Genomic DNA, 26,048 nt, shown 5'->3' on the forward strand with positions numbered 1-26,048 from the left:
TTTTTTTTTTTTTTTTTTGTGGTACGCGGGCCTCTCACTGCTGTGGCCTCTCCCGTCACAGAGCACACGCTCCGGACACGCAGGCTCAGCGGCCATGGCTCACGGGCCCAGCCGCTCCGCAGCATGCGGGATCCTCCCGGACAGGGGCACGAAGCTGTGTCCCCTGCATCGGCAGGCGGACTCTCAACCACTGCGCCACCAGAGAAGCCCCCTTCATTTGCTTTTCTTTTAGGTTGCTTGTCTTCTCAGTAGTCTGTGCGACCTCTTTTTATATTTGGCATATTAGCCTTTTTTCTCTCATATATGTTTTTTTACTCATTCTCAGTCTACTCTTAGTTAAACAACTCTTATCTTTAAAAGTTTGTGTACGTGTGTGTGTGTGTGTGTGTGTGTGTGTGTGTGTGTGTATGTAATCCTTTTACCTTTCTAGTTTCTTCTATAGTTAGTGGCCTGTTCAGTTTTTTAAAGACCTTTTTAGGTCAATTTGGATAGCTAATTATTTTCTAGAAAATCACCATTTCCTCAAGATTATTAAAGTTACCAACAGATGGGACTTCCCTGGTGGCACAGTGGTTAAGAATCCACCTGCCAATGCAGGGGACACAGGTTCGATCACTGGTCCGGGAAGATCCCACATGCCGCATAGCAACTAAGCCCATGAGCCACAACTACTGAAGCCTGCACACCTAGAGCCCGGGCTACACAACAAGAGAACCACCGCAATGAGATGTCCATGCCCCACAACGAAGAGTAGCCCCTGCTCACTGCAACTAGAGAAAGCCCGCACACAGCAACAAAGACCCAATGCAGCCAAAAATGAATAAATAAATAAATTTATTTTTAAAAAACTTTACCAACAGAGGTGCACATAATAGTATCTAAAATGTTTTCTTTATACTTTCTAATAATAATGCATAATTTTTTCACTTTTTAATCTTTAGTTAGGCTTGCCATGAGCTTATCCATTTTAATGGATATTCAAAGAAATGATTTATTTCGTTTATATTATTATTTGACCTATTTTATAAATTTCAGCTTTTATCTTTATTAATTCTTCCTTTTCACTGATTTGATTGCTATCTTCCTCATTTTTTTTTTTTTTTTTTTTTTTTTTGTTTTTTTTAGACCTCTCTTTTTTTTGGCCTTTCCCGTTGCGGAGCACAGGCTCCGGACGCGCAGGCTCAGCGGCCATGGCTCACGGGCCCAGCCGTTCTGTGGCATGTGGTATCTTCCCGGACCAGGGCACGAACCTGTGTCCCCTGCATCGGCAGGCAGACTCTCAACCGCTGCGCCACCAGGGAAGCCCTATCTTCCTCATTTTTAAGTTGAATTATCTATATAATTTTACTTTCATTCTACTTTTTCATTATACAAGAATTTAAGGCTATCAGTTTTTCTCTGAGTACTGCTTTAGCTGGGTCTCATGGGTTTTGTTATAAAGTATTTGCCTTGCCGTTACTCTCTAGATAATTTATAATTTCAGTTTTTACTTTTCTCCTTGTTTCATGGGTTGTATAGAAGAATGGTCCTTAATTTCTAAGTAGAAAGTTTTCCATGGCATCTCTTAATAGTCTATTTCTAGTTTTATTGGATTATCATCAGAGGGTAAGAGCTATAAAACTCAAATTATTGTAGTAAACTGAAGTTTCTTAATGTCTAGCTAAGTGATTTTTAAAAAATATTTTATATACATCCAAAAATGTATATTCTCTTTCTAAAATGTAAAATTTTATGTCTACATATATATTAAATTACATTTACTGTATGTTAAAAATATTAAATTATTCTGTTGACTGAAATATTCAAGTTCTTTACACATTTCCTTTTTGGAGTCTATTTGATATACCAAATATCCCTCTATAATTGTATTATAACCAACTTCACCCTAAATTTTTGTTTTACATGTTTCACAGTGATGGTTTTGGTGCCTAAAGGTATATAACTGTTCTCTTAGTAAACTGTACCTACTAGATTCTTTTAAAGACAAAATGATAAAAATTGAGGTTCTGATTATGTCATCTGTTTACAGCACTATTTCTAGAATGGTGCCCTTTATAGGGATTCTATATTGCTTCTATTTTATGTTGTTTTTTTGGCTGCGAGGCATGTGGGATCTCAGCTCCCGACCACGGATCAAACCCACATCCCCTGCTTTGGAAGGCAAAGTCTTAACCATTGGACTACCAGGGAAGCCCCTTTATAGGGATTCGAAATGTTTGTTTCCAAATCTCTCTCTCTATCCATGAACTACATTCTTCAAATCCTACTGCCTCCACAAAGATTTTCCTAATGAAGAAAGAGAGAAATGCAGAGTCTAATCTGCTTGTATAATGTGCTTTAGAAAATTATGATTGTGGTCCTGACCAAAGTATTGTTGCAATCACCCTCTTCATGCTCAACTTGATCCTTTCTAATTCTTTATTTCAACTATTCTAAGGTATTTATAATACCTTGGTGCCTTGCATTAGTTACTTGATAACATGCCTTAACTCATCCATTGTAATGTACTTTAGGGCAAAAATAATAATAACTAATTATTTCCTGAGTGGTATTGGGCTTTACACATATTAACTCCCTTAACTACAATCCTATCAGGTAAAAACTATTATTATCCCCATTTTACAGATGAGGAAACTGAAGCTCATTAAGGGTTAAATATCTTGCCTAAGATCTTGCAGCCAGCAAGTTGCAGAACTAGAGTTCGGATTTGTCTTTTCCCCATAATGACTTATAACAGGAATAAGGGATGAGAGACAAAGGAGTAGAAAAAGATTGCAGGAAAAATGAAGAACTTTGGAGGTCGCTATAAAGTCTTTGGTTTTAAACGTGAGGGGTATGAAAAGTTCTTAAAGGGTATTCGTAGAAGGGTGATGTGATCTGATTTCTGTTTTAACAGGATCCCTGTGGCTGCAGTATAGAGCACAGACTCTAGGGATATAAGAGTGCAAGGCGGATCGGTTGGGAGAGCTATTGTAATAATCCAGAAAAGATGATGGTGCATGGGCCAGAGTGGGAAAGATGGGTGTGGTGACAAAGGGCTGGATTCTGGATATATTTGGAAGGTAGAACCAATAAGATTTTCTGGCATATCGTTTATGGGGTGTGAGAAAGAAGAGCCAAGAAAGACGCCAGTCTATTTGGCCTAGAGAAACTATAACACAGGAATTGTCATTTACTGAGATGGAGAAGTATGAAATACAATATTTCAAATGAGAACTCTTGGGGGCTTCCCTGGTGGTGCAGTGGTTGGGAGTCCGCCTGCCGATGCAGGGGACACGGGTTCGTGCCCTGGTCCGGGAGGATCCCACATGCAGCGGAGCGACTGGGCCCGTGAGCCATGGCCGCTGAGCCTGCGCGTCCGGAGCCTGTGCTCCACAACGGGAGAGGCCACAACAGTGAGAGGCCAGCGTACCGCAAAAAAAAAAAAAAGTTATTGAACAATTTAGGATGGAGCCAGTAATTTATATTTTGTCTTTTTAACTAAAGGAAGCTTTTATTTTACAATATATGTGTAATAAAAAAATGTCTATAATAGTAACATTTTCTGGGAAACACATAGGCCATTAATAGATTGGCAGCACAGAATTATGAAATAAGCATGCATCTCAGATTCAAATAAATCTGTATTTAAATCCTTGTTCTTCAATTTACTGGCTATTTGGCTATGGATTTATAGCTTATTTAATCTCCCTTAGTTTCAATTTCTCATACAAAAAAATTGGAATGATAGTACCTTGAACACAAAGTTTTTATGAGAATTAATGAGCCAGTGCTTGTAAAGTGCCTAATACAGTAGCATGACATAATGAGCACTGCATAAATGTTTTCTCCTTTAAAAAATTTACCAGAAAAAAAGAAAACAAAAAGGACTCTAAATCTTATTGAGAAAACAGGTGATCATAAGGGGGTCTCTTACACGGTAGTTACTTTTTCTAATATCCTCTTTAGGTATCATGTTAATTCAAAAATATCAAACATTAATTGAAAATAAAAGTCTCCTTTTTATTTCTCATTTTTAATAAAGAAAGGAAAAAATGGTCAATGTATATTTGCAGCTCTGAACTCAGATATATGACACGTTTAGATTATTCTCACAGTGGCAAACGTTGTTAATAGTTCAACCATATGTTCCCTAAGTGGACATTAAATAGGTTTTAGTAAAAATAAAGGTGAAGCATCATAATTTAAACTTAACAATTAGCAATGAGCTACATGAAACTTTAATTTGCCATTTACAAGATCCATTTAACATTTTTGTATTCTATTTATTTGTCTAGTTGAGCCTTGCTGTTAAAACAAGGGGTGAATTATACAAGTAAATACAACTTAAGAATTTGACATGTAGCATCCTAAATGATACCAATCCTGAACATTCAAAAGAGAAAGTGGAAAAAACAATTTAATGTGACGCAGCTAAGTAAACAAAAAAGGGCCTGGTAACCGTCCTTTCTAATAATCACAAAATTCTCTTTGCTATTAGCTTCTCCATTGGTAAAACAGATAATATTACGTCCTCAGTTTGGGGAGGGGAAAGGGTATAGCATTTTAATCTCCTTTGTTGCTCTTTTTCCAAATCTTGGAATTTTATACACTTTGCCTAAGTCTTCCTAAATAAAAAGCAAATACTAGTCCAGAATTTGGATATTTCTTGATTTCCCTTCTTCAATAACAAGATCACCATCCTCCTTCTATTTTTTCAGAAAGGGAGAAAAAAATAAGAACAGAGGAAAAAGAAACACTAAAAGCCATAAGTCATGTTCATTTTAAGACAACGACTTAATGGAACCAGTTTTCACTCATAGTCTATTTTTTCCTGCAACAGAAACGCACTGGTGTAGGACTTGCTACTGGAGCCACCACTCCTGTCTTTCACACTCTTGGCCTCACAATTCTTAATATTTTCCAGACAGCTTCTCACAGTCAAATCCCATTAGCCATGTTTGTTCAAGTGTACAGATTGAATCAGAAGAGGTGTAGGGGCAGACAGGCCAGAGGACTAGAGAAGGTAAGAAGGAACTGATTGCTAATCACACAGAGGTGGTCAGGGAATCCATGGGGGGTTGCAAGTTCAAGCTCTGGAGTCAGGTGGGGACTGGCATTTCCCAGCAATCACCCAGCTGCTTTAGGAAGAGCTCGGATCCATTCTCTACAATGAGTATAACAGATAACCTACGGCTGGTGCCCAGACGGCTGAGGTTAATTTTCTCCTTTTGTGCAATGAGGCTTAAGCAGAAAGTCAAGCTGGCCTGTGAGGAGAAATGGAGAAATGGAAGTGTGGGGTGTCTCCCTTCCTTTAATTTTTGTGTCCAAAAGAAAAAAGAGTTTTTATTTTTAAAAAATGCAAATATTATTACATACTAATAACTAGAGCAGAGACAAGTAAATTGCAAACCCCGAAGAACTGAAAATTATTCCAGTAAAGCCTCACTTTTCTGGGCTCCTTTCTAATTTTGTCCTGAATTTTAAACACTAACTAGGGACACTTTTTTTTTCCCCATAATGATTGAATTAAAAATATATAGATTTGGGACTTCCCTGGTGGCACAGTGGTTGGGAGTCTGCCTGCCAGTGCAGGGGACAAGGGTTCAATCCTTGGTCCGGGAAGATCCCACATGCTGCAGAGCAACTAAGCCCGTGCACCACAACTACTGAGCTTGTGCTCTATAGAGCCCGCGAGCCACAACTGCTGAGCCTGCGTGCCGCAACTGCTGAGGCCCACGTGCCTGGAGCCCGTGCTCCACAACAGAAGAGGCCACCGCAGTGAGAAGCCCACACACCGCAGCAAAGAGTAGACCCCGCTTGCCACAACTACAGAAAGCCCATGTATCCCCCAAATCAGCCATAAGGCAAACTTCTGTATAACTAAGTGACTTTACATGAAAAGGTTTAATCAGCATTCTGAACATAAATGAAAGCACCACCACAATTCTGCATTTACCTTGTGTATTACCTCTTTGATAAGCATATATCCTGAGGAAATGGTGTTTATAAGTGATGCTATGATAATAGCTTGATGTTTTAAAACTGATTTCTTAAACTAGTGCAGTAAGAAAAGACAGTGAAAGCTGGGTTCTCATTATGTGGTTGTACATGCCTTGTGGAGGTAAGCAGACTTTCTCCCTTCTTCTGTTAGAAAATGAAAAAGTTAAAATATATTAGTAAACATTTTCTAATGGTTCTTCATTGGGGAGAAAAAAGCAAAGGGAAACATCGAGGGAAGCTCTTGAGAAAATTTTGTAGGGAGTATTTTGTTCATTCTGGTTTTATTTCAACAACTACATTCTTTCACCATTATTTTAAAACAAGTGACAACTTAAGGCTCTAATTTCAAGTTTTTCAACTTGTTGCTCTGTGTTGTCTGATCTTTAAACTCAGAATTGTTCTATTTTCTTTCATTCCTGGTGATAGACATTTGTGCTTAGGAACACAGAGGAAGACCACTTTCTGATTTTAAAGCATGATCTGTGACTCTTCAAAAGATAAAGAATGAGACCATAATTTGCAAGAGGTTCAGAAAGGAAACAGTGTATTCCTTCATAGTTCTCAAATCACTCCCAAAATAAGGGAAGAAAATGGCAGCCTAACACATCCTAATGGAAAGAAATTCAATTATTACATGGTTTCAAGTTATTAGGTTCAGGAGAAAATATTTAATTTTTGTAAAATTATATTTTTTACAAATTAGTTTACATTTGTGAATCCTTAAACCAAGACTGCAGAGGACCTATGTGGCACAAATAACAATTAAATAAAATGCTATGTAAACACAGGATTTGAAAGGGCTTGAACTAGATAAGAGTAATTTTTTAATAAGGTCAATGTACAAAGTTCTCAGCAAAGTGAGGAAATCTAGGCTGATTTCAAATAAATATAGAAAAAAATTAAGGTATCATACTTATGAAATTCCTTTTGATAACTTCTTTTCTAGGCATAAAAGATATATAAGAACTTTGAGAAGAACACACATCCATCCTCAGTGTTCATTCTCTGATCGTAAGGGCTATTTTTAATGGAAATTACTTAAGAATAAGCACACTGAAAGATTTACTTCCTTGCTTACTTTCCCCAGGTTTCTTTTACCCCAGTTCATACTTCCTATTTTTCTTCATTGGCCACCTTTCCTCTCCTTATTATGATGTCTTACCTTCTCCATGAAGTAATTACTGGAAGTAAAGGGCTGGCAATTTCCTTCTCATCTTAAGGTTCTTTCACATTTCCCTCAACACACAAAATAACAATGAATTCATATTTTGTAAGAACTTAGCCCATACAGGGCAACTGAACAATGCCACTGGTATTACGTTGCTCAGTCCTCACAAGAACCCTGGGTACGTACTATTATTTTTTATTTTTTATGTTTTATTTTTTGTGGCACACGGGCCTCTCACCGCTGTGGCCTCTCCCGTTGCGGAGCACAGGCTCCGGACGCATAGGCTCAGCGGCCGTGGCTCACGGGCCCAGCCGCTCCGCGGCACGCGGGATCCTCCCGGACCGGGGCATGAACCCGCATCCCCTGCATCGGCAGGCGGACTCTCAACCACGGCGCCACCAGGGAAGCCCGGTACGTACTATTATTATTCTGTCTACAGATAAAGGAGCAGGACCAGCTAGTTAAGGAAATTCCTGAGTTGACACTACAAGAGCTGGGACAAAAATGCTGTCAGCCTGGTTCCAAAACCTACATTCTAGCCCACTAGATTTGGCTGATATTGAGACAATATACTTTATGTCAACTCACTGTAATTATGTCTTATTTATTTTATTTTATAATCAACCCCCCATGGGATAGTTAACACATCAAATTGATGATAGCACCTTACAATGACCATGAGCTGGCAGCTTATCAAATTATTTTGTTTGTTGAGATGACAGCTGGTGACAGCAAAAACCCACAGGGGCCCTTGGTTAGAAAGAAAATCAAATGAGGAAGAAAAAGTGTTAAAAGAAAGAGTCTCAAAATATCACCACTTCAAGGCTCTGGATTTGAAGCCAGTGCCATCAGACACCAGATTCTACTTACTTTACCTCTATTCTAGGCTACTTAAAAGCTGCTTACTCTTCTCCCTAATCTTCCCAAAGCCTGAAAAACACTGATTAACAAGAAATTTATTAAAGAGGATGGAAATTATTTTTTGAAATTTCAAGTCAGAAGACAAAGAGTGAGCTCACTTTGAATATAAAATTGACATTGCAATAGATAATAAACTACTTTCCCTAGACTCTCCGAAGCTGGTTTAATGGGAGCAATTTTTTAAAAGGCTGCTTTGAAGTCTATGGTATGGCTGAATGGACTGCGTCTCAGAGGTCTGACATGATTGGATATTCTTTGGTAAGACACCAATCTAGATCTGTATTCCATCAACAAAATTAGTTAGTTGTACTATCTGAATTATAGCTAAGGTTCTTTCCACCTCTACTCTACATCTTCTTGTTTCGCTATCCAAGCCTACCTAACAAACTCAAGTTCCCCAAGGAAAACACTTAAATCAGATTCACTGATGCATCATTCGTTATTGCCAAAACTTAAGATTTACTTTATGAAAAAAAAATCTGTTGAGTGAATATATCTCTTTAACTAACTTGGTCTGCTTCAATTAACAACTCAAGGTCTGGGTCCTCAGTTCCTTCTTCCCTTAACCTTTGTTGCTCTTCTTGATCTTCTGCCATCAAAAAAAATACATTTTAACTTCTCAAGGCCCTTCCTTATTTCTATGCTTTCCTTATATGATATTTTCTTATATGATTTTTTAAATGTTCTGGTCTTCATATTATAGTTATTCTTGATTTCTTCTTCCTTTTTTTTTTTTTTGTTGTTGTTCTTTATCAGTTTCTCCATGTTTTTTGGCCAACTGTTCTTATTCCCTTCCATCGTTTATTTTTGTCCTCTAATAGTTGTTCTTTCTTTCTTTCCTTGCTTTCTTAGCTCCTTTTCTCTTAAGGATCTGTATTAAACTTAGTTTCATCTGTATTTTAAGAAAAGAATACTTTCTCCACCAAAAGTATTCACACTATCACAGTTCTGGATCTTCCTCACTAAGAACACAGAGTTTAGGAGGAAAGGGTTTCTGGGGTTTCTGTATCCATCTCTTCCTGGGTACACTCAACAGGAGTATAATTACCACTTCTCATGAAGGTTTATTAGGTATATGACCTATATGTCAGCCGGATCAAGTCAGTAAATACTCGTGGCATGTGGTCAATAGAAAGTGGAAGAAACATTCAACAACCAGTTCTGAGCTGACCAGACAGAACAAGGGAATCTCTTACCCAGTTAGGCAGCTTCAGTTACAAGTCAGAGAAAACCCAACTTAGTCTGGTTGAAACAAGAAAGGCTAACATAAAGGAAAACTGCCTAAGTAGCAATGTCAGCAAGAACCTCTGTTCTTTCAGTCTTTGCATTGCTGTCTATGGTATTAGTTTTGTTCTAGACATGGCTCCTCTCATGAACTCAGCAGACCCTAGGACTACATGCCCTTTGCTCACATGCAACAAAAACATGCGTTCCCAGCAAAAGATCTGATCGGACTGGTCTAGGTCACACACCTTCTTCTCAACCAGTCACTGTGGAAGGAGAAGTGGAATGCAGTGATTTCCTAATCCTACTCTATGTACTCCACCTCTGGATCCTGGGTAGACAGCTCCAGGAACCACACGGTTTCAGAGAAGCAGCAACGAGGAACTGTATTCTGGGAAGGCAACCAGCAAATGTCCACTGCACGAGGCAAAGCTGAATGCAGCTAGTGCAAAATAACAAGCTGTAATTTACTTGTTAATATATGTTCTTTTTTCCACAGAGTTATTTTGCTAATTATAAGATTACAAAAAAATGAGTTAACACATTTTACTTTATGAAAATAGAGTCCCTTTTTATTCTTTTATAATCAATTCCTTTAGGACTCTTTCTGAGAATGTTCACCCCAACACAGTTACCTATTATTATTATTAAATAATTTAAATGTTTTTACTGTAAAATAATGAGAAGAAGAAACAGAATAATAACAAACTACAACAAACGATTATTTGAGAAAATAATGATATTTTTGTAGGAGAAGAGTGCTTAAAGACTAATTAGTTTGGGCTTCCCCGGTGGCGCAGTGGTTGAGAGTCTGCCTGCTAATGCAGGGGACACAGGTTCGTAGCCCTGGTCTGGGAAGATCCCACGTGCCGCGGAGCGGCTAGGCCCGTGAGCCACAAGCACTGAGCCTGCGCGTCTGGAGCCTGTGCTCCACAACGGGAGAGGCCGCGATAGTGAGAGGCCCGCGCACCGCGATGAAGAGTGGCTCCCACTTGCCACAACTAGAGAAAGCCCTCTCACAGAAATGAAGACTCAACACAGCCAAAAATAAAAAAAAAAAAGACTAATTAGTGAATTTTTTTAAAAATATTTATTTATTTGGTTGTGCCGGGTCTTAGTTGCAACAGGCGGGCTCCTTAGTTGTGGCATGCAAACTCTTAGTTGTGGCATGCATGTGGGATCTAGTTCCCTGACCAGGGATCAAGCCCAGGCCCCCTGCACCACCAGGGAAGTCCCATGAATATTTTTAGAAAGTAATATAATGCCACTTTAAACAAATATACAGGAAAAATCACTTTTAAAAGTGAGAAGAGAAAGAAGAATCACATTTCATAAGTGAGCAACTATCACTGTTCTCTCTTATTCCCAATCTCATTATATCTCTTTTTACTAAGTACTAAATAAAGACCTTATAAAATTAAAGGCCAGGACACTAATAACTAAACACACAGAAAAGTAATTTGCCTGGTCATTTGTGGATGGGCAGGGGTGAGGAGGTGAGGGCCAATTTGACAACAGTAGTTATTTATAGATACTTAGACCATACACGGGTATTGTATTCAAATAAATGCATGCCAATCCTTAGTCCTTCAAAAAGACCACGTGTATTTTCTTAGAGCTTCCGAATGTCAATTTCAAAAGAATTCTCCCCAATACGTAGAATACCTTTATTTTCTCAGTACTTTAAAATAGAAGAAAGAAAAGAAAAATAGAATGTTATCTGCAACAATGAGTCATCAGTCACTGCAGCTCTACAACACCCAGGTCTTCCCCTGTCTCTGCAGTCCTTCAAAAGAGGAAGACTATCTTTTAATGACGCACATAAATCCCTGCACTGCCTGGCTGAAAAGCATAATTAATTCTGGCCTTTTTATGCTTAATGAAACACCTTGCTCACATGACAGCGGTGGGTTTGAGCTTCTCATATATACCTAAAATAGGGAAAGCCCCAGCAACAACCCAGTTCTACTCAAAATGCTGTGTAAGTCACGGTGGTATGAATTCTGCTACTACTTCAAAATATATCTCTCATGACAAGCAAATCACTCTAAAGAAAACTCACAATCAACCACCTGCATGAACAGTTTTTTTTAAACTTTTAAAAGTGTGGAATGTTTTATTTTTCGAATTCTTGGCAGTAAACACATGCTTTTATTTCTCAACTTGTGGCTGCGATAGAAGGGTATTTAAACAACCTAATCTCTTAGATGCAGCTGCTCAATATCATTTCCCTTTATTAGAATAATTTTTCATATTTTAATATACACTTACATGCTGCATTTCGAAGGCTATTACTCCACTGAGAATTTCAAAACAAATTTTCAAGGTTATATTTCAAAACACAAATAATATGGGTAAACTTTTTAGAAAGAAATTTAACTGAAAGATTTACCTTAAAAAATGTACTCCTCTTTATAATATTCAATTATTCTAGCCCTATTTGAGGAGTCTTGAAAGCAAATGCCTACTTTTCAAACACGTTACTACTGCTGTAAATGCATTTTCTTTGCTTTAATTATAGAATGTATACAGAACATGTGAATAATGAAATAAGAATTCCTCTCACCTGTTTGGGAATAACCCCAGGCATGCGAATATCCAATGCAAAATCTGATGAATCAACAGGAATTACTGGTCTGGTGGTACCAAGACATTCATTAGAAAATGATCTGGTAGTTTCTTTAAACCTGAAAAAAGAAGACAATTTCAATATCCTTGAACATAATGGTATCTTATGCTCATCTGGACGTGAGAAAGGGAAAAAAAAAAAAGGAATTCTATGACTTTAAAGATTGTTGATTTAGACCCAATGAAAAGATGTAATAACCACATAACATTCTATAATATTCTCAGAACTGCATTGTGTAGTTCAAGAGCAATATATACCCAACTTGAGAGCAAAATATAATCAAAGCAACCTAGCAGCCTACATTTAAAACTTAATTCAATAAAAATTTGTCAAATATACATTTGTTTCTAGTTAATGAAAGTACAGTATAAATAAATTATAATTATCACAGGCCTGTCAATCCTCTAATGGCAGAAATATTAACTACAAGCCAGTAAGTGATTATTTTATGAATGTCCAGTATTACTAGTCAGCAACAAAAAACCAACAGTAATGTTGCTAGGAGGTGGAGTTTTATGGGGGTGGGGGGAAGACTGTGATGTGAATTACAAATGTACAGGTGCATAAATATTTAACATAGTAATTATGAGGAGTGTGTATACAGCTCAATGTTTTCTCGTGAGCTATTACAGTCCATGATCTGCTTCTCCCCACCAGTTACCTACCTTTATATTTTATTCTTCGGGCTGTTATAAACAAGAAGGCATTCAAGTCTAAACGACTATACTGTAGTTTCTGAAATATCTCCCCAAGAGGGAGTGATTAGTATTGGAAATCACAACTTCTAAGTGGAGTTTTGAAAGCCAGTGCAGCTTGGCTACAAAACAGTGGGCTTTTTCTGCAAGGGGGACTTTTACAAGAAGTTATTGTGCTAAAATTCCAAGTGATTTCAGCAAAGTTAATCAACCATGTATATTTCTCCAACACTCCGGTTCATAAGTGATTACATTTTTCAGGAGCATGCACAGAAACCATCCAAACATTTCGCCTGTTTAAAAACAAAAACAAACACCCACCTCTTAAAGACAGAAAGTGGGCTTCTGAAACCCAAACAGCTGCTTTGAAAAACAAGGAGGAGAACTAGCAGGCTACGAAAGCCAGCCATGGCCACGCCGCTCCGGCCCCGCCGGGAGGACCCGGCAGCGCAGCGCTGGGCTGGGGCCGGCGGTCGGGCAGCGGCGCCGCCAGCAGCCGCTACTTCATGGCCGGGGAGCGGCGGGCGTCCGGCGACAGCCACACACCATCTGCCTGCGAGAGCTGCGAGGTGTCTGGATCAAGAGCCGCAGGCAGAACCCCGTGGGAAGGCGGTACTTTTGTCAGGTCCGCAAGCGGAAGCTCTCCTCCCTTCAGAGCTGCTTTCTGCCCTGGTGCTGGGGCTAGACGTGAGTGTTCCTTATCACTCGGGGATGACAGGGACTGTGAGGGATATCACACAAACCCGCGTCAGTCATCATTCAGAACCTGCAAAAATAGAAGCAGATAATGGATGACTAACACGTTACAGCATTTGTGCTCAGCAAATCCCAGCTGAGGTTCTTCAATACATTAGTAGTTTCACAAGCTTGAGCCCAAGCCTGGTGAAAATGCTGGTCTGTTGATCTCCCTCCCCCAAGATCAGCCCCCAAGATTTCAAAAACCCCCATAGCCCCTGTTCTGCCTTTTCCTCTTTCCTCCTCCCTCACACCCACTCTCTCCTTTTCTCTTCTACTTCTTTCCCCCTTTTACCTCACAACCACCCCAGGCTCCGGATTTCTTCTCCTTACTTCCTATGTCACTCCCTTCTATTATCAAAAATGCACTTAATACCTCTGCTGAATGTAAACAAAGATACTCACACAAATGATAGGCTAAGGCACAAGAAAAGGAAAAAAAGAAACTAAGGCACAGACAAAGCACTTGGATACAACAGTAATCAGAAAGAAAAAGACTTTGAGAACAAAGGCATGTTTACATATATGCATCACAGAGCTATAGATCCAAGAAGAAAGATACCCTCTGCCAAGAATGATCACCACAGAAGTAATTGCTGAAGTTCTCAGAATTGCTTTAAAACAAATCAAAAATCCATAGCTAACACAATATATGAAATGTAAGCACCTACTAAAAAATCCTGCATCTAATATACAAAGTAATAATTCCTTACTTACAAGGCATGCCTCCCAAAAGATATTCTTTCCTGAATAAGGTTTGGAGACTTACAATGCAATACAATTAGAAGCAGTAAGGAGAATCTCAGCTGGCTCCCACATGAATTTTATATACAAAGGATATGATCAAAACCTTTACATTAATATAAATGACAGGCCATACGGAACTAATGCAACATCTCAACATTTTGTCAAGAGGACTCAACTAGGCTAAATTTTAAAATATTTGTGTTTAGACTTTACTCTTGTTCTGAATATATTTCAGACTATGTATCAAGTATGTACATTTTAGCAAGGTATTATTTTAAAATGTATCATTCACAATATAAAAATACATTCAAAGGAAAAGATGTCTTAAAGTTCTATTTTAATCAGTAATTATAAACATGATTTGGTGAATCACAAATAAATCCATTGGCTAGATGAATAACAGTTAGAAGCAAAAATCAGTAAGATCATTAGAAGTGCTCTACAATAATAAGTTAGCCTCTAAATCATCCTCTGGAAATCACAAGATACTGAAGCTAATCTAAACAAAGCAAAACAAACAAAAAATCAAACAAACACTAAGCTAAAACAAACAAAAAAGCATGACCTAAACTTTAAGTCAGAGGAGTTCATGGTCATTGCTTTCTAGAAGAAACATACCTTACACCAAATATAAATAAAACATGCTTGAATATCCAACCTATCCAAGGGTGCTTGAGGCTCACCAGCAACCAAGAACCACAGTTACAACAAAATATAATCCTGTAAAATGACAAGGCTTAACATTCCCTGAAGTTCTTCTTTTTCTTTAAATATATATGAAGAAGGGATTATATTTTATTATTTCATGCAGAACAGGATTCAAGGACAGTCCTTCTTCTAGTTGGCAGGGAGATTTGCTATTACACAAACACTTGAAAACAAATTTAGTATTAAAATTCTCTAAAAGGAACACATCCTTAAGTACTAGTCTTTGAAAAAAATTCCACTTATCCCTCTGATTGATTTTATTACCTTTGATGTCCCTGAACCACCCACTAAAAGAAAAGGGAACTGAAATTGTGGGTAAAAGCAAAGTTGCTACTTGCAGCCATGAACAGAACAAAAGGTCTTACAGAAATGAAAGCTAATTATGCTTTTTGGTTCTTGATGCCTTGTAAACTAAAGACAAAATACAAATCATCATATGAAAAAAATCATGTCTAATCATTTCATTTGTTATTTTACAATGACTGATAATTGTGGAATATATGTGTGTGTGTATGTATGTGTGTATGTATATATATATATATATATTATTCAAATCTTAGTATTGTTGTTTAGGATAAAAAAATTCAACATAGATTTCCTTGCGATAATTCAAAAAAACACACTTAATTTCATATTTTGTACAAAATATTATAATATATTTTGGAATTTTATAAAATGAATAAAAGTAAAAGAGAATGTAGTCTATTAAGGGAGATCCTCATCTTCTCACAAGTAATATAAGGTAAGTTTAGAATGTACTATTCCCATGAGAGTACTATAAAAGGGACTCAGGGAATTTTGAGCAAGGAAAGATCATTTCAATCTTCAAGAGGAGGGTAAGAAAAAAGAGAAAGGTAAAGCAGTCTTCACTGGAAGAGGTGGTTCTGAGCAAGAGCCTGAGTGTGGTTGGGTTTCCGCTGTGAGAGACGGAGAGTGTGTATTCCAAGTGCAGGGCACAGGAGCCCAAATGGGGAGCAGAGGATGTTTGAAAAACGAGTAATAAAGGTTCTGCCTCCTAGACTCAAGCTGCAGACCCAGATTTACTATTTTATTTGTCATACAAAGCAAATATTCTGTTTACACATTATAAATAAATTCTTAGTAAGAATGATGTATAGTTTATACCTGTACAAATATTAATTCCAGGAGCCTAGTAAGGAGGACCATAAAACTCATTTGGCTTTTACAAAGTGAGCAGTCCATTCTTTTCCATTTTTATTTGAAAAAAGAAAAAAACCCAAAAAGATAGTTTACATTTGTAATTGATCAAAGAATCAAATAAATATATTGGCCATTCACTTACTGATTCATTTATCAACAAGAAAGAACCATAATAACATTGAGGCTGACAGCTTGTAAACTGAAGAAAAACTTCCTGGACTCCTGGCTCCACCGCTGACTAGCCCTGTGAAACTGGGCAAGTACTTAGCCTCTCTTTGCCTCAACTTCCTCATCTGCAAAATGGAAATAATCCTACCACCTATCTCATAGGCTTGTTAGAAGGAATAAATGAATTCATATCCTTAGAACAACACCAGACACATAATAAATGTTTGCTATTACTGTTGCTGCAACAAATATTTACTGAATGCCTAGGACTATCTTAATGTTGGGAATGGTGATAATCAAGACAGATAAAGTTTCCACTCATAGAGATTACTTTCTAGTGGGGGAAAAAACAAATGAAAATAATGACCAAATTATTGATTTCATTTTCTTTCAAGGAGATTTTATGTGGCTTCCTACAATGACTTATGATTAAACTGATTAAAGGATGCATATCCATTCGCTTAGAAATTCAACTCTAGGAATTTATTCTTGGGCAAAAATAGAACAAGGGCACAAACATGTTTATGAGGATATTCACTAACATTGTTTATAATAACAGATAACTGGATGTTTATAATAGCAAGGAACTGGAATCAATTTAAATGCCATCAATAAGAGATTGGTAAAATTTGGGGGGTGGTACCATACATCCCTTAAAAAAGGACAGGTGGGGCTTCCCTGGTGGCACAGTGGTTGAAGAGTCCGCCTGCCGATGCAGGGGACACAGGTTCGTGCCCCGGTCAGGGAAGATCCCACATGCCGCAGAGCGGCTGGGCCCGTGAGCCATGGCCGCTGAGCCTGCGCTCCGCAACGGGAGAGGCCACAACAGTGAGAGGCCCGCGTACTGCAAAAAAAAAAAAAAAAAAAAAAAGGACAGGACAGGCGGATCTATTTTTATAGGCGAGGTTATATTCCATGACACATTGTTTTCTTTTTACATAATTTTAAAAAATGTTTAAACAATCTCAAACTTGTAGAAATGTTGCAAATACAGTACAAAAAACTTTTTTTCTTTAACCATTTGAGAGTGACCAATTGCTGACCTGATGTCTCATTACCCCTGAATTCTTTAGTGTGTAATTCCTAAAGTATATCTACTATATAACCACATGATATTTGTTTGAACTTTCGCTTTGGCTTGCTATGTGAGCTTTCAGAACAAAAGCCTTTAGTTTTGTCTGAATCCTGTGGGTAATAAAAATATTCACATTGACACATTACTATCATCTAATCCTCAGTCTCCAAACTTTGCCAGCTGTACCAATAGTATCCCTTATGGCAAAAGAATCAAGTTCAGAATGGACAATTGCATGTAAAGTTGTCAAGTCTCTACTTAGTCTCCTTCACTCCAGGACAGTTTCTGTCTTTAAATTTTATGCCCTTGACTCTATTGAAGATTGCAGGCCAGTTATTTTGCAGAATGCCTCTCAATTAGTGTTTGTTTTCTGCTTATTAGGACTAGATTCAGGTTGTGCATCTCTGCCAGGAATATCACAGAAGTGACGCTGTGTTCTTTTCACTGCATCTATATTAGTTGCCCATAGCTGCATATCAAATTACTCCAAAACTTAATAGTTGAAAACAATAAACATTCTCTTGCATAGTTTCTGTGCATCGGGTAAAGAAGTAGCTTAGCTGGGTGATTCTCTCATGAGATTTCAAGCAAGATGCTGGCAATGGCTGCAGTCATCTGAAGGCTTGACTGGGGCTGGAGAATTTGCTTGCATGATGGCTCACTCACAAGGCTGGCAAGTTAGTGCTGGCTGTTGGCAAAAACAACATCTCCTCACTATGTGGCCCTCTCTCTAGGGCTGCTTGAGTGTCTTTACAACACGGCAGCTGGCTTCTCCGAAAGTAAGCAATATTTTTTGGGACTAAGCATCAGAAGTCACATACCATCACTTCTATAATATGCTATCCATTACACAAGTTGGCCAAACTCAGCATGGATGAAGTCTACCCCAGGGCATGAATGCTAGGAGATGAGAAGCTGGCTACCACAGCATCTTATTAGGTGGCTTGCAATTTTGATTTGTCCCACTACTGATGATGTTAACTTTGATCATTTAATTAAGGTGACATCTTCCAGGCTTTTCCACAGTAAAGTTACCATTTTTCCCTTTTTAATTAATATTTTTTGGTGGAGAGGTTATTTATTGACTTATAAATATTCCATTTCTCATCAAACTTTCATTTTATTCATTTATTTATTATTTCATAATGGTCGCAAAGTTTCTTATTTTATTCAGTGGGTTTTAATCTGTTACTAACTTTATTTACTTCACTTACTTTGATGCTCAAATTATCTCAGTTGTGACTCATTTAAGCTAGCTTTTGTGTCCTTCTGACATGTCCCATCATCCTTTGAGCACTTCCTTGCTTTCTGTGCCCCCTCTCATCTGGGCTAAAAACCCTCTACCAGGCCTTGCTTTTTGTGTTTTTCATTCCACTTGGCCTTTGCGGACACCTTACACTGGGCTGCCTACACACATGGATGCCCTCCTCACCCTGCTTGGGCCATGACATCCCATGCCAGGCCACCCGTCCTGAACGCCTACCTTGCTCTGCCCCACATAACAGCTCTAGGACTGAATTTTTCAGGAAGAGAAAAGAAAGGCATTAACTTTAAAAAATCAAATTATAGAACAGTATACACATGTATTTAAAATTCTGAAGTAATATAACTCAATTAGATTTCCAATGGTCTTCAATGGGAATAGGTTAAAAAAAAAAAGATGGGGGGATGTTCACTGTCCGTTTATATGCTTTTGCAGTCTTTTAACTTTCACAAGCTTATATTACTTTTGTAGCCAGAAGAAAACAGGGATATTTATACACATACATATTTATATTTAAAATACTGAATGTGATTCCACAGATTTCAATTTATGTGTTAATTTCTATCTGAGTTTAGGTTGTGTTTTGAAATATAACTAACTCTCCTTCTTTTCCTTGGCAAGAACTTTACAAACTAAATTTTATGGTAGTTATAGCTGTAATGCAGAGTTCCTCAAACTCAGCACTAGCAACATTTTGAGCTGAATAATTCTCTGTTGCAGAGGACTGTCTTGTTCCTTACAAGATGTCTAACAGCATCTGTGGACTCTACCCACTAGATTCCAGTTGCACTCCCTGCAGTGTGACAACCAAAAATGTCTCCAGACATTGCCAAATATCTTCTAGAAGGTCAAATCAAAAATCGCCCTTGTTGAAAACCACTGTTGTAATATGGTTCATTAAGATAAAGCTTAATTTAAATAAAATGATATAATTATACCTAAATCATTGTAAATCAATTATACTTCAATTTTTTAGGTGACATAATTCCTTTAAATACATATAATGAGATATAAATGGATTTTTTTGGGTTTTTTTATGAATTTATTTATATTATTTATTTTTTTGGCTGCGTCGGGTCTTCGTTGCTGCATGAGGGCTTCAGTAGTTGTGGCTCGTGGGCTCTAGAGCACAGGCTCAGTAGTTGTGGTGCACAGGCTTAGTTGTTCCGTGGCATGTGGGATCTTCCCAGACCAGGGCTCGAACCTGTGTCCCCTGCAGTGGCAGGCTGCGCCACCAGGGAATTCTCTATAGACTGATTTTTAAAAGTGCTTGCAGGGACTTCCCTGGTGGCACAATGGTTGAGAATCCGCCTGCCAAGGCAGGGGACACGGGTTCGAGCCCTGGTCCGGGAAGATCCCACATGCCACGGAGCAACTAAGCCCGTGCGCCACAACTACTGAGTCTGCGCTCTAGAGCCTGCTTGCCACAACTACTGATCCCACGTGCTGCAACTACTGAAGCCCACGCACCTAGAGCCTGTGCTCTGCAACAAGAGAAACCACCGCAATGAGAAGCCCACGCACTGCAATGAAGAGTAGCCCCTGCTCGCCACAACTAGAGAAAGCCCACGCGCAGCAACAAAGACCCAACGCAACCAAAAAAATAAATAAAATTTTAAAAAGATTCCACATTGAAAATAAATAAATAAATGAATAAAAAGTGCTCGCAAATATGGAACTTCTAAAGAATGGGAAAAGAATATTCATAACAGCAAGTAACATTTATCGACTTATATGCCAGATGTTGACCTTATGCGTTATTATCTCACTGAATTCTTATGACTTTTAAGTACCAGTTATTATTCCCATTTTATAGATAACAGATCTAAAGCTTAGGAAAATTAATTAACTTGCTCTGGTTACACAACAGTAGAGTAGGGATTTAAATCCTGGCTTGCAGCCTCCAGAATCTATCCTCTCAACGCATATTCTTCAACATAAAACAAACTCTCTACATTCTTAGGGGATGTTTTCTTCAAGTTCAACAAAAAGCAAATCCTCTGAATATCATTTTATTGTGAAGTAACAACAGCCAATGTTATCGAGCAATTACTATATGCCAGGCACTGTACTAATAAGCACTATATATAGATTAGCTCATCTGAATCCTTACAGCAACTCTATGAAATTTGTACCATTATCATTCCCACTTTACTGAAGTGAAAACTGGACACACAGAGTATTGGTAACTTGCCCACAGAACACAGCCAAAATATAAACACAGGCAATCTGATGTCACAGTTAAAGCCCTCACCTGCTCAGCAATAAATGTAACCTAGTCTCTTTTTTCATTCATATATTAGGAAGCATTAACACTTCCTCTACAACCTTACAAACATAACTCATTTAGCTAACTCAGAAAGAACAAATTGAAGATCTATGACAAGGGTCTAAATCTAGTCCCCAAAGTAGATTTTGTTTGGCTTGCAAGAATTTTTCCTAACTCTTCCCTTGAATTTGAATTGAGTAAACATTTCAAAATGAAAAGATTTCACATAAAAAGTGTCTCTTGAAGAGTTGTAAAAAATCTGGCATCACTGGACCCATATCTCCACATGGGAACAATTAGTTCCCTCTGCTCCCTATGTATTCCCAGATCCTGAGGCCAAGGGTATTTGTTTTAACTGACACTCAACACTGAGGTGCAGTTTTATCTGTCCATTTGTTTTGTTGTCGTTTTTTACATCTGGCCAGTTTTTCTCATTAACATTACTAGCTATACCCTAAAGTCATTTGTGTTGTGACCCCAGAGGTGCACTCTTTCTTTATGTAAGAAGGTAAACTTCACCCTACACATAGCATAGCGTTTCCCACACTCAGATATACTAAGTTGCTACTTCTTTTCTTTCCTTTTCTCTTCTTTCCTTTTCTTTCTTTGTTTTTTAAGTCTCTCTTTTAGCAAGGCACACGAAATTGAATGGCATTTTCTGCACGTGGGTTTGTTTGGGATTCATCTCTTCTAACAGGTAGTCAATTTGAAGTATTCTTCCCTTGTAAGTCAAAATTGGCTAGGTACCTATTAGAATATATAAGGTTAAACAACCTCAGGGGTACCATTCAGCATATGATTCTACTGCAATAAGAACTTGCCAACGGTAACAAATTTTACTTATTTATTTTTTTGGTTGCCATGATCCGTACCAGATGGCCTTTAAATATGTCCATTAGTCATCAAATTGTTCAGTCCTGTAAATATTTCTGTGGGGGAAAAAACAAGAGACATTATTCTTAATTAAGTTTCTCAACTTTGACTAATTCAAATGTTACTTCATAACACATGAATCTAAATTCAGTGCTAGCATATTTCAATGTAAGATAAAACAGATCCCTGTGTTCCAATCAGCACACATCCTTTTGTACCAAGGATGCACTGGAAGTTCTCAAGAGACTAGTGCACTGCACAGGAGAGCATTAACTGTTACTGATGATGTCAGAGAGGTAGAATGGCTCCTTTGCATGTGACTCATTTGCCTACCAGTATCTTTTTTTAAATTTATAAACGTGACAAAGAATTCAGTTTCATAAGTAGAGCACAAAACACTTCTGCAGCTATAGCTGCCTTCTCCTTTAAATATTCTTGTTGAGTTGGGGGCGCAGGCCATGAGCCTGGTCCTGCAGTCATTTAACAAGGTGGGGATTTCTGTCCTAACTTACGGAGTAAGTTAGAGATGAGGGCCTGAACTTATAGGCTATCTCCATAATATGCCAATTCAAAAATTAATAAACTCTCTTCTTCCTCTTCAGTGAAGTTTTTGAGGAACTGGTTTGAAACTAATATCCAAGACTTGACTAAATTTCAAAAGTCTGTTTGTTTGTTTTTTTAATAAAGCATGAATCACTGGCTGATATAAGTACTGAAAGATCTTTCCATTACCTTTGTAATGCTTCCTTTGTGGGTCTGTGCATTATTATTTTCTGCTATTTTCAAGAGGAAGTTGTTATTGAATGAAGGATGGTAGGGTGACACATTTAAGAGCAAATATTCAGTGCCAGGCACTGGGCTTGGATGGATGTGGTCAGAAGGCGGGGATCTGCCTTTCCTTCTGTCTTTCTTGCAACTAATCAACATACTTTTTAATGAGATGTCCTCTTTTGTAGGGATTTTTTTTCCTGTTTATACTTCCACATCCTTAGGCAGAGTTATTCCCAAAGCATTTCAATACATATTTTGTTAAATGCCTCCCTATGACTTCAGAGGCAGGAGTTATTAACTACACATGAACGTGGCTCAGATCCAGAACATGCAGTTACAAAATAAATATCCTCTTTCTTGATAAGTAAAATCTACAGGAAATGTCTAGATTTTCACTCCAAAATTACACTGAACTTTATGTTTTGCTGTCGTGTGTTGTTCACATAGAAGCATTTTCTCCCATAGCAGAATCAAATTTTCAAGTGATTCTTATGTTTTCCATTTCAAATGTTCAAATACTTACAGTAAAATGCCCATAAACATACCCCTTGCTATAATAAAAGTTTTGGTATCCTTGTCTTTAAGCCTCTCAGCTGTATAATTATAGTACTTAAAGTGGAATCTACAATCATATAATGTTATTGTATAATTGAAAAACTTATGGGAAATTTTCCTAAAGATCGTGAAAGAATGTTAAAACATTCTCTCATTTATATAATTCTGTTCAACTGAGTTTACAGTAACCTAGAGGGCTTCTATAAAATATACACTATACACTGCCCCCTCAATCCATCTCAACTATATAATTTGAAAGCCATTAACAAAAGAAACACAGTTGCTTAAAAACATTTTAATGTTTTTTATTTTGGGGTATACAAGCTATAATAAAATACAGCTTAATCATAACAAGACTATTTGAATTTTTAAATATGCAATTTAGCACTGAAAGAAGTACGATGTACTGAGTAGCTTATATTCAAATATTTTAACTTCTCATCTATAATAATAACAGTTTTCTTTGATCAATGTCCCCAAACTCCCCATGAACTATCAATTCAGAGCTTCATAATTTTCTTCTGGCTCAAAAGGATCAAAGCATTCTTATGTTTGCTAGAAGTCTTTGATACTGCTGCACAAACAGGTGGTGAATTTATTTCATAGTTATTAAACTGTTTCTTGCTGTCTTGAGCTTAGGAAGAAGTGGTTTATTTTAACAAGGTGCTTACAGACTGGCTTTCCCTTCCCCAGTTTTTAATCTTCTTTACAAGGTTTCCCACAGTGATGTGCACTACACCATGGAAATGAAATAAGAGCTGAAAAAAAGATGAGGGCCATGCTCCTCTGGGTGTGAAAGAACACACTGGATGCCGTCCCTGTTGCATCACTCCAAGGAAGTGAGGCCCAAGCATGCCCAGTAGATCTTGCTCACCTTCTATCTCCATTACTGAAGTTATAATGACCTAACCTTGAGTTTTATCATTAAAAAAAGTTGAATTTTTAATAACAATTATCATTGAAGAGTTAGGGGGAAAAAAGCATTGAAACCCACAAACTTAAACACTCTTCCTAACATTAAAAGTAAGAGCAAAAATAGTAATTCTATACATGATACAAAGGATAATGAGAGATTACTACAAGCAACTATATGCCAACAAAATGGACAACCTGGAAAAAAATGGACAAATTCTTATAAAAGCACAACCTTCCAAGACTGAACCAGGAAGAAATAGACAATATAAACAGACCAATCACAAGCACTGAAATTGAAACTGTGATTAAAAATCTTCCAACAAACAAAATCCCAGGACTAGATGGCTTCACAGGCGACTTCTATCAACATTTAGAGAAGAGCTAACACCCATCCTTCTCAAACTCTTCCAAAATATAGCAGAGAGAGGAACACTCCCAAACTCATTCTACGAGACCACCATCACCCTGATACCAAAACCAGACAAAGACATCACAGAAAAAGAAACCTACAGGCCAATATCACTGATGAACATAGATTCAAAAGTCCTCAACAGAATACTAGCAACAGAACCCAACAGCGCATTAAACGGATCATACACCATGATCAAGTGGAGTTTATCCAAGGAATGCAAGGATTCTTCAATATACACAAATCAATCAATGTGATACACCATATTAACAAATTGAAGGATAAAAACCATATGATAACCTCAATAGATGTAGAAAAAGCTTTTGACAAAATTCAACACCCATTTATGATAAAATCCCTCCAGAAAGTAGGCATAGAGGGAACTTACCTCAACATAATAAAGACCATATATGACAAACCCACAGCCAACATCATTCTCAATGGTGAAAAACTGAAACCATTTCCACTAAGATCAGGAACAAGACAAGGTTGCCCACTCTCACCACTATTATTCAACATAGTTTTGAAACTTTTAGCCACAGCAATCAAGAAGAAAAAGAAAAAAAAGGAATCCAAATCGGAAAAGAAGTAAAACTGTCACTGTTTGCAGATGACATGATACTATACGTAGAGAATTCTAAAGATGCCACCAGAAAACTACTAGAAATAATCAATGAATTTGGTAGAGTAGTGGGACACAAAATTAATGCACAGAAATCTCTTGCATTCCTATACACTAATGATGAAAAATCTGAAAGAGAAATTAAATAAACACTCCCATTTACCATTGCAACAAAAAGAATAAAATACCTAGGAACAAACCTACCTAAGGAGACAAAAGACCTGTATGCAGAAAACTATAAGACACTGATGAAAGAAATTAAAGATGATACCAACAGATGAAGAGCTATACCATGTTCTTGGATTAGAAGAATCCACATTGTGAAAATGCCTATACTACCCAAAGCAATCTACAGATTCAACGCAATCCCTATCAAACTACCAAATGGCATTTTTCACAGAACTAGAACAAAAAATTTCACAATTTGTATGGAAACACAAAAGACCCCTAATAACCAAAGCAACCTTGAGAAAGCAAAACGGAGCTGGAGGAATCAGGCTCCCGGACTTTAGACTATGCTACAAAGCTACAGTAATCAAGACAGTATGATACTGGCACAAAAACAGAAATATAGATCAACGGAACAGGACAGAAAGCCCAGAGATAAACCCTCACCACCTATGGTCAACTAACTATGTCAAAGGAGGCAAGGATATACAATGGAGAAAAGACAGTCTCTTCAATAAGTGGTGCTGGGAAAACTGGACAGCTACATGTAAAAGAATGAAATTAGAACACTCCCTAACACCATACACAAAAATAAACTCAAAATGGATTAAAGACCTAAATGTAAGGCCAGACACAATCAAACTCTTAGAAGAAAACATAGGCAGAACCCTCTATGACATAAATCACAGCAAGATCCTTTTTGACCGACCTCCTAGAGAAAGGGAAATAAAAACAAAAATAAACAGATGAGACCTAATGAAACTGAAAAGCATTTGCACAGCAAAGAAAACTATAAACAAGATGAAACGACAACCCTCAGAATGGGAGAAAATATTTGCAAATGAAGCAACTGACAAAGGATTAATCTCCAAAATATACAAGCAGCTCATGCAGCTCAATATCAAAAAAACAAACAACCCAATCCAAAAATGGGCAGAAGACCTAAATATACATTTCTCCAAAGAATATATACAAATTGTCAACAAACA

The 26,048-nt window shown here is 37.6% G+C and overlaps 1 protein-coding gene across 16 annotated transcripts in view; it reads right to left on the reverse strand.

Moving 5' to 3' along the window:
• The window catches only part of PAM (peptidylglycine alpha-amidating monooxygenase), a 282,583-nt gene that overhangs the window by 140,066 nt on the left and 116,469 nt on the right, over nt 1–26,048 (reverse strand). For 13 of the 16 annotated variants that reach the window (XM_027100526.1, XM_027100525.1, XM_027100527.1 and 10 more), the window contains 3 exons: nt 21,619–21,675; nt 12,941–13,385; nt 11,862–11,982 (listed from right to left, as the gene is read on the reverse strand). In XM_027100526.1, the coding sequence (XP_026956327.1) occupies nt 11,862–11,982; nt 12,941–13,029 (210 nt within the window). In that variant the 5' untranslated portion in view covers nt 13,030–13,385; nt 21,619–21,675. The remainder of the gene's footprint in view (nt 1–11,861; nt 11,983–12,940; nt 13,386–21,618; nt 21,676–26,048) is intronic. The other 3 variants (XM_027100522.1, XM_027100520.1, XM_027100521.1) reach the window with 1 other exon arrangement.

Source organism: Aethalodelphis obliquidens, unplaced genomic scaffold (genome assembly GCF_003676395.1).
Source record: "Aethalodelphis obliquidens isolate GAN/ISIS:26980383/991018 unplaced genomic scaffold, ASM367639v1 scaffold4, whole genome shotgun sequence".
In the NCBI taxonomy this organism is placed as follows: Eukaryota; Metazoa; Chordata; class Mammalia; order Artiodactyla; family Delphinidae; genus Aethalodelphis; species Aethalodelphis obliquidens.